The 15,890-nt window shown below is 46.3% G+C and overlaps 1 protein-coding gene across 2 annotated transcripts in view; it reads right to left on the reverse strand.

The window, feature by feature from the left end:
• The window catches only part of LOC137426899 (cytochrome P450 3A24-like), a 111,887-nt gene extending 96,274 nt beyond the window's left edge, over nucleotides 1–15,613 (reverse strand). The window contains exon 1 of one of the 2 annotated variants that reach the window (XM_078778885.1): nucleotides 15,413–15,613. Coding sequence is in view for 1 of the 2 variants with exons in the window: in XM_078778884.1 (XP_078635010.1) it covers nucleotides 15,413–15,489 (77 nt within the window). In the remaining variant the exon portion in view is untranslated. The remainder of the gene's footprint in view (nucleotides 1–15,412) is intronic. The other variant, XM_078778884.1, reaches the window with a different exon arrangement.
• Nucleotides 15,614–15,890: the final 277 nt, after the last annotated feature.

Consider the following 15,890-nt stretch of genomic DNA (forward strand, 5'->3'; position numbering starts at 1 on the left):
TTTATTTCAGAGGGGTTTGTGTCACGGGATGGAGCCTCGACTAACCGGAAACCGGTTAGGATATTGAGGGACACAGGGGCACATCAATCTTTACTGCTTGAAGGCATTTTGCCATGGTCCGAGGAGACGGCAACGGGGGATAGTGTTCGTTTACAGGGGATCGGGGGCGGTGTTAGTGCTCCACTTCATGTCATCCATTTGGAGTCCGATTTGGTGTCAGGACCGGTCACCGTCGGTTTACAAGCCACGCTTCCTGTAGAGGGTGTATCTGTGGTTATCGGGAATGATTTGGCCGGGGGTCAAGTTTATGGTAACCTGAGGGTTGGTAAAGAGCCCAGCAGGGAAAATAACACCACACCAGCTCGGGATGGCGACAAAAGTGCCAAGTTATTTGTAGGGGGACTGAACTTCAAAACAGAGGAAGAAGTTCTGACCTCTGTCTTCAACAGATATGGGCCGCTGGTGGAAGTGCGGTTGGTAAGAGACTGGGAAACGCAACAGTCAAGAGGGTTCGGCTTTGTCACGTTTGCCAGCACAAAAGACGCCAGAGAGGCAGAGAAGAATTGGAATGGCAAGGATTTGGAGGGTCGGACCATAACAGTAGGGAAGGCATTTCGTAGGCGTCGAGAGGTCTACAGGAGAGGACAACTGGGCGGTAGTTTTGGTGGTGGCCGCAATCAATATTATTATGGAGGCTCCCTGAGTTACGGCAGCTCCCGAAGGAAGGATTGGCAAAGTAGTGGCCGAGAAGGAGACCGCTATTCATGGGACTACACTACAGGGACAAGTGGTCCCACCATAATTATTAGGGAAGTTCTGAGAAGTTGAAGCACTGAATGCGGCGGAGCCGCCGAGCCAAGATTCCTACACGGATTAACCGTGAACGCCGTTCCTAAAGGCGTCCATGTAGTGAACTTTCATGCACGGACTAACCGTGAACTCCACGTTCCTCAAGGCGCCCATGTAGAGAACTTTCCTGCACGGACTAACCGTGAACTCCACGTTCCTAAAGGCATCCATGTAGTGAATACTCGGCTTGGCCTCCCGGAAAAAGTGCTATCGAGTTGCTTAACTTTGGATCTTTGATCAACCCCTTAACCTTCATTCACAAGAAACTGACGGTCAAAGTCAGAGGGTCATGAGATGGAGTTTGATTTGGCAGGGACAATGTCGTTGCTGGTGCTTAGTCCAGAGTGAGTAATCTGGAGGGGTTGTGGTAAAATTTTGGTTGCTTTATTGTTAAGTGATAACTGTGCCCGGGGGGAACTGATAATGTGGGGGTTGTTGAGCTATCTGGTTTGTTTCTCCAAATTGGCCGGCAAAGAAAGTTTTCGCTGGGTTCAAACTTTCTTTCTTGAAGGGGGGGAGTGTTACATATTTATGTGAATGTATGTGAATTACCATTCAGGTCTTTGCTTATCCGTGTGTAGTAGATTAAGGGTTGTTGTGGTTGGAGGGTCAGGAGCCCTTCTGAAAAGTGGCCGGAAACGGAAGTGACCGGAAACGGAAGAGGAAAAGACACGAGGAAGAAAAGCGACGGTTATTCTTCTTCCTCGCCCTGCTCCGACGAAAGGTGGGATCGACCTTGCGCTGCGTGGAAAAGCGGCGTTCCGAAGCCCGTCTGGCGAGAGGAGTTACCGGGACGTGTACCTACCCGGTGGAGACATCAAGTTGACGTGGGGCCGTGCATCGACCCCGCGTCTGGCACCGTTCGCGGCACCGTCTAAACAGACGCGTACGGGTCGCACGTTGGGGCCTAACACGCCTTGCAAGCGGCATGGGGCTTTTGGCTTGCTTTACCGTACCCGCTTCGCGTGGCCACGAGGGGCTGCAGCCGCGGTGCCTGGTACGATACCTGCCCGGTGGAAACACGTCCACCCGGGGTTCGTTCAACCGCCCGAGTGCGGCGACGCCGACCAGCATCTTGGTCAGGAGGGGCCCAGAGACATTGTGAGGGGCAGAGACCAAAAGGGGGTCGTGAGTACAGAAGTGGACACACACATATAAGATGGCCATCTTAATCATATAGGGAATTGATTGTGGATTGGGAATTGTTGATGGTTGTTTATGGTTGATTGCTCGGGGAATATATCCGTGATTGTATCCTTGAAATTGTATGATATCCTTACCCTGGAAATATATCATTGAACATCAGTTTATCTTGGGTGGAATTCATAGGGATTGCGTTGCGAAAGCGCATAGATAATAGTACTTGCTGGCGAAGGTCCTCTCACGGTCCGGGGGTCACTGAGACCAGGTAGTCACCGAGGGGACCACGTAACAATATACATAAATTAATTCCAGGTTTTACTGCCGTTGACGCAGTGTCTATTACACCACCCAATCTAACATTGCATTAGTCAGACCTGTGGAATACTATAGAGTTTTGCAAACTTAACAATCGGCACTATGTTGTAACTCAACTGTTCATGTGCGTGCTGTAGCATTAATTACGTGCTGTTGAAATGTAACTTTGAGACCTCAAAGATCCCCAAGACCATTTTACAGACCTTTGACTTTAGACCCTCATTCAAAGACCCTTTCGACCCGTTACCCCCTCAATACCATTAGCAGGGGTCCCAGCCACTTTGATTGACAAAATAATAGGAAAAATAGGAATTCTGATCACAAAAAATAGGAGTTTAATAGGAAAAACCTAGGAAGTAATAGCACAGATTTCAGCATTGGAACAACATCGGTAGCTTTATTGCTGCAAGATTTATGCAAATACATGTACATGTATGGGCATGGACACACCCCCAATGAACTTGGGCCCACCCGTCTTAACATCGACAACAAAAACTATGACTTCTTCTTTTTGGCAGCCACCATGGACTCTATCAAAGTCTGCTTTTTCTTCTCCACTTTTCTCTGCGCCTCCCTGGTTTCCACCATACGAGTCTGTGTCTCTTGAATCTTTTTCTGAGCAGACTCAAGCATGGCCTGAGCTACTGCAATTTCAGTCATGTCACCTTTCTTAAGCGCCACCTTAAGCTTTTTATTTGCTTGATCAAGCAGACTGTTGCTAACAGTCAGTGACATCTGCTGAGATGACTCTTTTGCTGCCAGAGATTTCTCTGTTTTCTTCAAGTCCTCGCTCTTACGAGACAGCTCCGCTGCCTTCTCTACAGCAATCTTAGCTGTTCTCTCTCTTTCTTCTTTCTCTTGCCTGGTTTTCTCCCTGGCTTTCTGTTCATCTTCCTTGGCTTTTCGTTCTTCTTCAAGTCTCTGCATATAGTGCATGTGAGCAGAACGTCCTAACGAGAGGAGTCCCTTTGTGACTGGGACCATTTCGGGCCGGTCACCATACAATCTCATGCCATCCATTGTTGCACGGAGACCATTGATTGATGCCTCGCTCAGACTAACTCTCTCCTTGGTGACACTTTTCCCACTGATTGAGAACGCGCGTTCCACGTCACTGTTTCCGTGAGACAGTGCAAGGACAATCCTTATCATTTGTCTCACTTGGGGGAATTTACAGTTTCCCGTACAGCCTTTTAAAGCCAACACTTTTCCCCAGTAACTGTCCACTCTCTTCATGCAGACTTCTTCTTCATTCTCCTGTGTTTCCTGGGACCAGTCAGTAGGAATGGCTTCCTCTTGGTACACCTTCCATTCATCTGCAATGCTGTCACTGTCAATATTCCTCTTCAGCTGTCTGGACAGGCTCTTGGCTGATTCAAGAGACCATGCAGCAGTCCTGTTTTGTGGCTGCAGACATCTGGCATTCTTCAGGATTTTGTTTGTCAATGGAAGCTTCTTTTGTAGGTGTACTATGGCTGCCTGGTAGCACTTCCTCATCCCAAGATACATCCTTTCCCTCTCAGAGACTTTCAACTTAGCGATACACCGTCGGGTATCCTCTCCCACACCCATGGATTCATTCTCCAGCTGGTTTGCAACAATGGAAACATCAAGGTTTGAGATGTCTTTCACAGCATCAACTGAAGGAGTCTTCATAATTCTTCTGATCAGTTTTTTGAGCAGGTCATGGAGTTTGTCATATAGAATGTGCACAAGTGGTTGCTCTGACTGGAAGAAGGTGAGGAACTCTGCAAATGTTGCTGCCAAGAACTTCAGGAAATGCAGTTGAGCTTTTATTTCCGGTCGCTGTAGTTCTGTTTTGATTCTTTTGTACCTGGGTTTAAACATGTCCTTTGGCTGCTGCTTTGGAAGAAATACCAAGAAATACTCTTTGAGAGATTCCCAGATCTCTATCAGCCGCTCCACTGCAGGTCCCAGTGTCAACCACCTGCACTCGACATGCTTCAAAGGCTTTTTTGGAACAGCACCCAATTTATGCTGAATGTCTTGAAAATCAACAGATCTAGCAGCAGAGCCTTTGAACCAGTAGAAAATGTCCACTGCAAGCTCAGTTAGGTTTCCACAGTACTCTGCAAGTCCTTTGGCAAAAGCATTGTGTACTGTATGGAGAGTACATGTCCCTACATCAAGGAGACCAGGGCCCCTGTTGTCGAGAATGGTTTTGTCAATCTGTCTCCACACAGTGGTGCTCACATTAGGCCCATCACTGCCGAGCATGATAATATCCTGAAGCTGCAGTTTCGATTCATCCAAGGCAGAGATTATTTTCCTGGACAAATCTTCTCCAGTTGCATGACCCATGAGGTAAGTTGAGGTGAAATACTAATATCTGTTCCTCGGCATCAGACCAATACCGTACACGGATTTCTAGTTGCTTCAAGTTCTGTTTATTGGTGGTTTCATCATACATGAGGCTGAAGCCAGAAGCTGAATTCTTAACATCAGTGACTATCATGTCCTGAAAATAAGGACCTGTGGCTTCGCTAATGAGATATGAAACTTTCGATGAGCTCATTGAGAAACCATCCGGGATAACACCAGGAAACATTGCCTGCAGAAGATCCTTCAAACCGTCACAGGAAGAGTAGCTCAGATTCGAACGAACAACTTTCAATGTCCATAGAAGTTCTGCTTTTGTAATAGCGTCTTTTTTGGACATACAGACTAAAGCTGCACGACTTGGCTCATCTGTAGAAGCTGACCCTGATGCTGAAGCAGATGAAGTTGATGGTTGAACGAATGTCAGCAACGTCTGTGACCCACCCAGCAGTTCCTTCGCACGCTTCAGGTGCCCTTTGTTTTGGGCATGTTGTGTCAGCTGTTTCACACCCCGATTGTCACACCTCACTTCCGAATGGCACAACGAGCAGTAAGCTGAGAACACTGAGGACTTGCTAGGCTGACACCAGTCAGAAAGCCTACATCCATGTCCACTTTTCAACCACTCTGGGTTAAATTTAGTTCTCCCACCAGGCATTATACTGCTGGGAGTATACCTGTCAAAAAGAAAACAAATATGAGATAAGATTAAATGAATTAGCATAGAAAATCCTAACCTGTTAACGCATGAAGTGGAAAGAACTGTGAACCAAACAGTTTTTTTTTTCAAAACTGAAACATAAGTTAGTAAAATAATGAGAACAAACAAAGTAATTTAAAGGCAAATCAACAAATTTCTTACCGGTCTGCAGATTATACCTGAAACAAGAAAGATGATAAATAACATGTCCTAACATGTTTACCACCCGATAATTGCATTTTCTCCACTGCTGAATAGCTTGAACACTAATCTGAGTTCAAGCTAAGCGATGACAATTCAATTATGTATCTTTGGTATTGTTGTTGTACTATCTTCAGAGAGATTATGAAACAACAAGACTTTAACAGTCTTTATTGTTTTTTGTTTGTTTGTTTTTTTATTGTCCTACATTGCTTGCATTACCTATTGTGCAGCATTGCGTATGTAAATTTTAATTCTACTGTAATTTTGTTAAAAGCTGAATATGCAACTATCACACGAAAGTATACAGAATTAAGTTGTAATCCCTATTTTGTGTCGTGGTCCTTCTTTATTATCTGCAATTAAATGATGAAATGTGTGAATTGTCGATTGAATTAGTTCTTTGCCAAATACTATTAGTTTTAGGCAAAATACAATCTCATTGTAATAAGCGAAAGATTGAGTTAAACATGTAGTATCAAATGTCAATGTTTAGCAAATTAGTAGAAAAGTTCAATTTCAGGTAGAATCTTTAGGGAAAGGTTGTTAGTAATAACTGAATAACCGCAAAGTTCACAGTTGGTTTTGTTACTCTAAGTAAAGTACAAACCTTAAAAATTGAGCTCAGCTGAACTTTTGAAATAAGACAAAGGACAATGATAATGGTCAAGGTATCATTCAGTCATTCTTCACAAAGTATATGAGATCATCCAAGAGAAATGCGTGATAAACATAGTTATATTATTTTCATCTCATTTTATCTTTTATAATTCTGTTACTGAATAGCATGAAGCACGAATCATAAAGGTAAAACAATTGTTTGGAAGGATATACTTAATATTTGGACAAAGTCAAAAATAACAATAACATAATATACATAAGATATACATATCATTTCCAGTCGAGATCAATAACAACACGTACTTTACACCATGGTGTAAACGACATGCCTCCACTTCGTACAGTATTTATTTGTGACGTCATCACTGCATACTCAATTTTTCCTCAACACTGCACTTTGTTGAGTCCTCAAAAATGCACTCACCACTTGTGAAATCGATCGAACAAACGGTTTTCGAGAAAAAGACAAAGAGACATATGTTCTTCGGGGATTTGAGCTTAAAGTCGTTTTGGAAATTTGTCTTGCGATTATGGACCCAGAAAGCAATTCCATGGCTGACGATTGGTATAGGAATGTCTGTTCTGACGCTTAGATACAGAAATTCTACTAATTAATATATCAATTTAAATTTTGGAACATTGAGGGTTAAAAAATAGGAAAAATAGGAATTTCCACCAAAAAATAGGAGATTTATAGGATCCTATTAAAAAGTAGGAATAAATAGGAAAAATAGGAGGGCTGGGACCCCTGCATTAGATGCTTTACACCATTTAAAGCTCACGACTCTTAAGATGCCTCAGACCCTAAAGATCCTTGACACGTTAATACCTCAAGGCTCTCAAGACACTTCAACCCCTCAATACCATTAAAACCCCACGAGACCCTCAAGACCCTTTGCTATGAGCCTAAATTTTAATAACTTCAAGAGAACTCTTTGAATGCACCAGGTATGCCAAGTCAAAGACAAGGTTTAATTTAGCTCAGCTTGCCTTAAAGCATCACCATTACACATCACATTCCGTTGAAGAGCCGGGGCTCTTGCTTGATACGGACGAAATGACGGGCAAGACACAAACTCGTCCGAGAAGATATTTATTCTCAAAACCAACTCGGGAACACTGTAAAGCCCGTTTATCGGGCTGCATTATAAAGCACAACCAGAAACCGAAACCGAAACCGAAAGCCACACCTTTCAAGCGAGGCGTGCTTCGCTGGTCACGTGATCGACAGGTGTAGCTGATTATACCCGCACGCGCGGCATGCTTTGGTGGTCACGTGACCAGCCACTCTGGCGCCGCGGATCCCCGCCGGTGACGTCACCGGCTGGAGCAAGGAGATTCTGATGCTGGTCTTGCTTGGGGGACCCATGGGTCGCTACACACGCCCCCCCAGAATGGACTTGGTCCAGGGAGGTCAACCTGAGGGGGGTCCGGATGACCCGACCGAAACGACCCCTGGCCAGTCGCGGGGGAGTGGGGGGGGGGGGTCCGGTGTGGTGGCGGGTGGTCGGACGGGGGGTGCAGGCAGGGGGGGGTCCGGTGTGGTGGCGGGTGGTCGGACGGGGGGGGGGTGCAGGACGGGGGGGGCGGCCGAGGGGCCGGGTAAGTCCTCGGGGGAGGCTGCCGAGGTTCCTCGCGGGCCTCCCGAGGTTGCAGTTCGCGGGTGCAGTGCCGAGAAGGCTCGAGCGGTGCACGCGAAAAGCGGGTGAGCCAACCGAGGGGCTGGTCCAGGCCTCGGGGGAGGCTGCCGAGGTTCCTCGCGGGCCTCCCGAGGATGCGGGGCTGGTCGAGGCCTCGGGGGATGCAGTGGACGGGGGGCGGCCGAGGGGCCGGGCAAGTCCTCGGGGGAGGCTGCCGAGGTTCCTCGCGGGCCTCCCGAGGTTGCAGTGTGCGGGGGCAGTGCCGAGAAGGCTCGAGCGGTGCACGCGAAAAGCGGGTGAACCAACCGAGGGGCTGGTCCAGGCCTCGGGGGAGGCTGCCGAGGTTCCTCGCGGGCCTCCCAAGGTTGCAGGGTCAGAGAAGTAGTTGCGGTTGTAGTTGTAGGTGCGCGAGGGTGACGAAGCGGCCGTGCCGTGAACGTCAGTGCGCGCGAAGGTGACGAAGCAGCCGTTCTGCCAATGTCAGTGCGCGCGAAGGTGACGAAGCAGCCGTGCCTTCGGAGGGTCTTAGAATAGCTTCGCCCCTCCGGTCGTAGAGGACGAGCCAAGCGCGGTGCGCGAACCTCATAGTCATGGCCGTCGTCGTTTCCGAAACTCCGGCATTTCGAAACCGTATTCGAAACTGCGCCCGAAGCCTTGCGGGAGAAGCCGGCGTCACCAGCTTAGGTGGCTTCCCTGGCTAGGGCATGCTTGCCGTGTCCGTTCGCAGCCCCCGCATCCGTGCGGGGGCAGTCGGGGTTGCGTGTTCAAATTTGGGGTCACCAGTGAAGGGCCGGGGCTCTTGCTTGATACGGACGAAATGACGGGCAAGACACAAACTCGTCCGAGAAGATATTTATTCTCAAAACCAACTCGGGAACACTGTAAAGCCCGTTTATCGGGCTGCATTATAAAGCACAACCAGAAACCGAAACCGAAACCGAAAGCCACACCTCTCAAGCGAGGCGTGCTTCGGTGGTCACGTGATCGACAGGTGTAGCTGATTATACCCGCACGCGCGGCACGCTTTGGTGGTCACGTGACCAGCCACTCTGGCGCCGCGGATCCCCGCCGGTGACGTCACCGGCTGGAGCAAGGAGATTCTGATGCTGGTCTTGCTTGGGGGACCCATGGGTCGCTACACCGTGACGTTTCATGGTTTTCTACAGTAATAATGTTGTTTTCATGCATGTAATGTATGATCCATTCATGATTATGTGTGGTCCCATCCCATCCCTTCTCTTCTCTTATTATAATGGAGCAAATGAATATGGTTATGTATGTATGTACATTTCTGACCAAAATAGCTTATTCACCCTCAAATATATATCTATCTATAATTCCACTAATCTCTGTGTGTTTGTTTGTTTGTTTGTCTGTGACCGCTGTTTCTCGACAACCACGGGTCCGATATACTTGAAACTTGCCAGGTATATTGCTGGGGACCCGAGGATGTGCCTTTTCAAGGTTTCATATTAATCGGACAATTACTTACCGAGCTATGTCCAAAAAACGATTCAACCAATCAGAGAGCAGCGAGCTATCGCGTGTGCCGAACGTGGCGAACACACTCTGCCTCGGATGGCACATTTGAGAGCGTATTCATTTATTTCACGTTTGCAAACTATGTTGGCGCTATGTTGGCGTTAAACTATGTTTTAAAACTAATATAAAACTAATAAAAACTAATTTGCGATTCATCGTAACTGCGATATACGACCTTCCGGAGCTCCCGTGAGAGCGTGCGCCATTACGGATAGTAATTCAATTAAAAACATAAAAACATTGTCCCAATTCAGTCAGAGCGAAGGGCGTTGTTTTAAGCGAAGAGCGTTTTATTTTTCCCCTTAAATTCAGTCGCCGGACGGTGAAAGCTTTTTTTTGGGGGCAGCTACTGGCAGCCACGTACGGCCAATCACAGGACACGTTGTTGTGTCGACGTGCCGTGTTGTTTTCCCTCGCGGTTTGGAATGTTTTTCCTTTTCATTTTTTTTCTCTTCCTTACGGAAGTACGGGCATTTCCTTAAATTTGCGATTCTTTCGCTTTCCTGCGCGTTTGGGCACGCTATGGCGATTTCTTTTCTTTACCAAACTCCGCAAGCCGTTCGCTTTGGACCAAACCATTTCATGTAAATAGAGGGGGGGGGGGGGGGGATTGTCACCGTACTCGCAAGCCGTTCGCTTTGGACCAAACCATTTCATGTAAATAGAGGGGGGGGATATAATTTTAGATATAGATATAGTACGGGCATGCCCTAGTATATACAAAACCGAAAAACACGGTCCGTGAAGGTGTGAGGCAGTGAAGCCATGTGACTGCACAGCTATTAATTACGTACCGTTTGAACATTGGTTGCATCCTGTATATTACTTACGTATCGTTGGAATATACCTTTCGACCCTTTAGACTGCCGAGACCACTTTGAAGACTTTTTAAGTCCCACAACTCTTAAGACCACCAAGCCCCTAATGACCCAAAAGACCCTTAAATACCCCTGAGACGACCCAAAATACCCCAAAAACCCAAAATACCACAAAGACCCAGAGGACACAAACGATGCTAAATACCCCTGAGATGACCCAAAATACCAAGAAAACCCAAAATACCCCAAAGACCCAGAGTATCCAAAAGTCCCTTAAGACCATGAAGACCCAAGAGACCCCAAAGCCCCCAAATATCATCAAAGACCACGAACACCATTAACACCCTAAAGACCCGTAAGATGCTTTAGACCCATTAGGCCAGCTTGGGCACTTGACCATTTAGAGCTTTAGACCACTTGGACATTTGTAGATTACAAATAAATTACAAATAATATCACCAATGTTACAAATAAATTTGTACAAAAGAAATGTTTGTATTGTGATTGGTGTAAATCATGACAATACAGAAACTCAAGTTCAGTCAGGTCATTATCCTCAGTTAAAACAATCCCGTGCCTCTGTGGTGACGTGTGGTGACGTTTGGTGAGGTGGGTGTGGCGAGCCAATCCACACCAGTATAGGTAATATGTAATGTTTCATGACATATGCATGTCGACGCGTACAGATCATTTTATTATTTGGATTTTTTTTTTAAAAACCACCTTTGGAGGCCATTTTTCCCCGCAAAGCGGGGGTTGGCCTTTTTCTGGCACCGTGGTTGTTGTTGTTTTTGTTGGTCCCCTTTTTGAAGCAATGTTTTACGGCCGGATGCCCTTCCTGCCACCAACCCTGTTTATCGCCTTTTACGACACACAGGGAATTACCAGTGAACTGGTACTCAATTAGCCGACCTCGGAAGGATGACAGGCTGAGTCAACCCCCCTGGCGTTAATTCAGCGATCTGATATTTGGATATTTTGACAACTTGAATTACATTTACAAGATAAAAACACCCGATCGGGACAATTTCGGATTCCCCGACAGCTTCAAAGTCATTCCTCGACGAGAAACCATTAATGGCCTTTGCAGTTAAGTTTCAGAGCAATTTAGAATTAGAACCCCTCAAGTGTGAGTTGAAGCGCCTCAAATTCCATTTTGAACGTCGGCAAGAAAAACAAACAACGCTTCTAAGGTTCCACAGGTACATTCAGAATTTTAGAGACGCTTTTTTTGAAATTGCCAGACTAACATCGATTGCCGTAACTGTCAATATCAAGTGGTGAATGCGAACGCAGCTTTAGCTCCATGAAGCTCATCAAGAGTGAGTTGAGAACCACCATGGTTGATGTAAGATTAAAATCATTAATGATCCTTGCCATCCACAAGAAACGAAGTGTGAAGCTTTTTGATTCATTGGATCGTGTTGTGGACACTTTCACGACAACATATACTGATTGTCGGATCCAGCTTTAGTTTCACTAGTAACGGTACCCACCCTATGGGCAGGGCTTCAATCGGGAGGCCCAAATGAAAAGGCAAAATATCAGAAATTGAAGGCTTTTTTATTTTAAACGATTCATATAAACATCCGTTGAATCAAAATCTAAACAGTACATGGCGCCCATTTTGAAAAAAGATTGAATTCTACAAAACAGAAGCGGCCACTACACGTCTTTCTCAGTCGCACATTTATGTGTGAAGAGTGCGCGCCGAATGTGTAACACGGAAGCGGCCGCTACACCTGTTTCTAAATCACTTTGCACATGCTGCCATGTTACTTCGGAGCCGCACGTTTATATAGGAAGAGTTCGTCATAAGTCGATCTACTCTCTCCTGGTACCTAGAATAAACAGTATTTGTAGAATTTCAACAAAAGCCACATCACTGTTCATGTCGGTAAATATTATTCCATCATGTTTGGAAAAACTGGAAAATTGGAAAACTGGGAAAAATTGGAAAAACAATATAGCCTATTTTACTCCCAGGGGTCCCAGGAATACCCACCCAAAATATCGTTACGATCGGTTCAGCCGTTTTTGCGGTACCTTCGAACAGACAGACAGGCATTTGTTGAATTATAGTGAGATAACAGAAGGGATTGCCCATTACAAGATCATATTATCACAACATATGACATCACATGGTACAACTCCTAATTCTACTTGGCGTGTAATGAATCATGGCAGCACAAAAGTATCTAACTTTGAGGATGGAAGCAACAGTTAAAACAAATAAGTAAATCCTGTTACGGATTCGTCACTTCCGTTGTGGTGGCTTTCATCCACTTGAGACATTTCTGGTTCCATGTATTATTATTATTGTTGTTTGAGGGAAATAGCAATTATTATTGTCAAAAGGTAAAAGGAACGTTTTTAAAATGAAACAGGAACCGGACGGCGATGAAGAAGAAGAGAGAAAAAGAGGGCGGGGCGAGTGAAGTCGGACAAGAAGCGAGTCCCTTCAAGGGGCGAACGTTGTCGAACGAAAGTCGCAAGTGAACTTTCGGGGTTCCTGGGAAAGGAATTCCTACGACAGAGTTGTCATCGCTGTGACCGGTCAACCTGTGCGTCAGATTTTGCGATCGATTCAGGAGAGAATCATCGCCGTGCGACCGTCATACGTCATCGTCATACGCCACAAGACCGGGTCGTCAGCCATTTTGGCTCGCGCAGGACTTGTGCTTCGCTCGCGGTTTCGTCTCTTTTCGACCATCTCCACCGCATTCAGACGTCGATCTGGGGCGTGTGTGTGACGTGGCCTTTTGAAGGTTAATTCGTCCATACCCGAGGGTGTGATCTCTCAGTCGCCTGTAGGGCGCCTTTGGATTTCCCAGGCGCCTTGAGGGCGCCTTTGTACAGCTTCAGCTGTGTGACTGTACTTGCCATCCGCACGGGATTCTGGTCTCGATTGGACCTCGTTCTGGCGATCGCTGGAGCGAATCAATTTCGTCTCGAAGCCGGGAATAAGAGACATTGGGGAATGTTCGGGTTTTACTCACTTGGAGCACAGCGAGTTCAATATTACAAAACTGATGGTACCATTATAGGACGTATTGATTGTACTTTTGAATACTATTATTGTTGTACTGTTATTCTTGCGTGATCTTCATACAATATTTGTTTGGGAGTAACAATTGGGGTGGCTTCTCCCTTGATCTTTGACATACAGAATAACACATTTTTCTGCCGTCACTCCTCTCGGGGCTCGGAGGTACACCGTGACCAGGGGGTCTGGGAGGAGCACGTAACAATACTTTAAATGGTAATTGATCCGCCATGAGAGAAAGGGAATCTGTAAAAGGGGATTCCTTTCTCTCATGGCGGGTAAATTACCATTTAAAGTATTCACTTCTATTTTGTCCTGATTCCAGTTAGTTTGTTTTAAACAGCAACAGAACTGGTCTCATCACCGCACACAGAAACGAGACGTTGTAGGCTCTCCATTCCGCGTGCCAAATTTTACTGTGCCATATTTTTCTCCTTCCTGGATCACAAGGATAAAGATGCATCTTCCTTCCTCTGTCTGATGAATTGGAACTGGCCCATGTTGACCAGCACGGCGTCTTTTACACTCAAAACAGACTTTGGAATGAAAAATTATAATGACGACGAGATGTAAATGTCAGAGTCCACAAAGATTCACTCAATACAGCACTTTGCTCGGCGAAGATGAACTACAACATGGCGCCTTGCAGTCATGTGATCACACTTTTTTTTCCTTTTTTTTTTGTATACAGAATCGAGAAGAGCTAACATTTCACAAACAAATCAAACAGACAAACAAAATATATAAAAAGAGGGAGTGGTAGACAAGATGGGGAGAGAAGGGGAAGCACACAAACACAACATTTGAGAGCAGGGACATCGGGAGATGTGTGGGAGGGAGAGGGCTTGGGGGGAGGAGGCGTGGGAGGGGGGGAGGAGGCGTGGGAGGGGGGGGAGGAGGCGTGGGAGGGGGGGTAGGCGTGGGAGGGGGGGGTGGAGGTGTAGGAGGGGGAGGGAGGCGTGGGAGGGGGGGGGTGGGAGAACCAGGACAGAAGTTGGTATTTCAGAAAAGTGGATTTGGGGTGAAATTAGCGGGGGTAGAAAAGATCAAGGTTTTGGATGGGGGAAGATAAGAGATGGTGGTGAACAGCTGTTTTAAAGACCTGGAGGGAGGAGTGGGATTGAAGAGAGTGAGGGAATTTGTTCCAGAGGCGGGCGAAAAGAGGAATGAAGGAGTGAAGGTGAGCAGAGAGTCTTGATTTTGGCAGTTTGACCATAAGAGGGTTGCAGGCAGATCTTGTGCGACCTGTAGGAATATTTGGGGGACAGAGCCCAGAGAGAGCTGGGGGGGGGGGGGCAAGGCCGGAGAGGAGCCGGTAGAAGACGGAAAGACCACCAACCTGCCTGCGGTGAGTGAGTGAAAGGCCCTTGGAGTTAGTTTCATCGCGGCAGATTCCAATGATTTCCATCCTCCAATCACAATCGTTTTCACTCAAACCGAGTTCACCAAACTGTGGTGTTCTATGGCTGCGCCAGTGGGTATTTGTGCCGGTTGTTTGTGTCCTTTACGACGTCCTTAAAACAGTTTTTTTGTTTGGGATGATTTTCACTTTTGTTTGACTGCCAGGCAGGTCGGCACAGTACTGATAAACTTCGGGTTTGCTTTCCAATTCATGTTCCGATTTGTGTTCAAAATGTAACAATTTTAAATGAGTTGTTCCTCAATCATAAACCAACAACAAACTGATAAGACATGAAGTGATTGATTAACACCACTTTTCACTTTGCGTGCACGTGGTAACGATATTATGAGTGTCCTTCCAAGGAACGTCGACGCACGAGGTCATTAGGTCCATCAAAGCCTGTGCAATGGCTGCCAACCTATGTTTATTTTATTTTATGCTGAGCATCAAGGAAAGCAGCAGCACGCACCATTTGTGAAGTCTTTGCTATGACTCGGTCGCGATTCGAACTCGAAACTCCCAGAAGTTATCAGACGAGTTATTATTCTCACAGATGGAAAAAGTTTGATACACATCACGTGATCGACATCTTTCAGATACGTTTCAGCAAAACTTTTGCAATCACTGCTGCGGAATATAAAACGTGGGATAATCTTTAATGTACAAAGTCAAACAACTGCGAAAGTAAAATCAGGGTTGTGATAATTAACCGATTTACCTCACAAACCGAAGCAATCGGTACAAAGAGCACGATATATGTATATATATGAAGATCGTGCAGCACCAAACACTCACATAGCAAAAAGCACGCAGGTGGTGATGATCAGAACCCACGTCGTGGGCGACAGGAAGCTGAGAAACGCCAGCGCCATGATCCCGTTTACCTGTGATCAAGCCGCTGTGTTGAAGTAAACTCGCGCTTTGGTTCCGGGAACAAAGGTTTGGTGCACGTTGGGTGGATTACGGGGTGAAACGTAAGCGACGCGACACGTAATTGGTCAGCACGTTCAATGACGTCACGTCGTCATCCTGGTGAACCCAATGCCTGCAGAGTGCAGATCGAGATCAATTACGGTGTTTGTTGTATCGTTTTTCTCACCAGTAACCAAAAAATGAACCCATTTTATAAGTTCAACGCTTACATTGGGATGTTTGGGATGAAGGAGATTGTTGTAAATTATCTCGTCAATGCAAAGTTAATAAAGGCTTGAGCCGTTGACGTTTTTCTCTCTGTGCAAGATCGAGGCTCATGGAGGAGCAAGATCGAGGCTCA

This window comes from Myxine glutinosa, chromosome 5 (genome assembly GCF_964187855.1).
Source record: "Myxine glutinosa chromosome 5, kmMyxGlut1.1, whole genome shotgun sequence".
NCBI lineage: Eukaryota > Metazoa > Chordata > Myxini > Myxiniformes > Myxinidae > Myxine > Myxine glutinosa.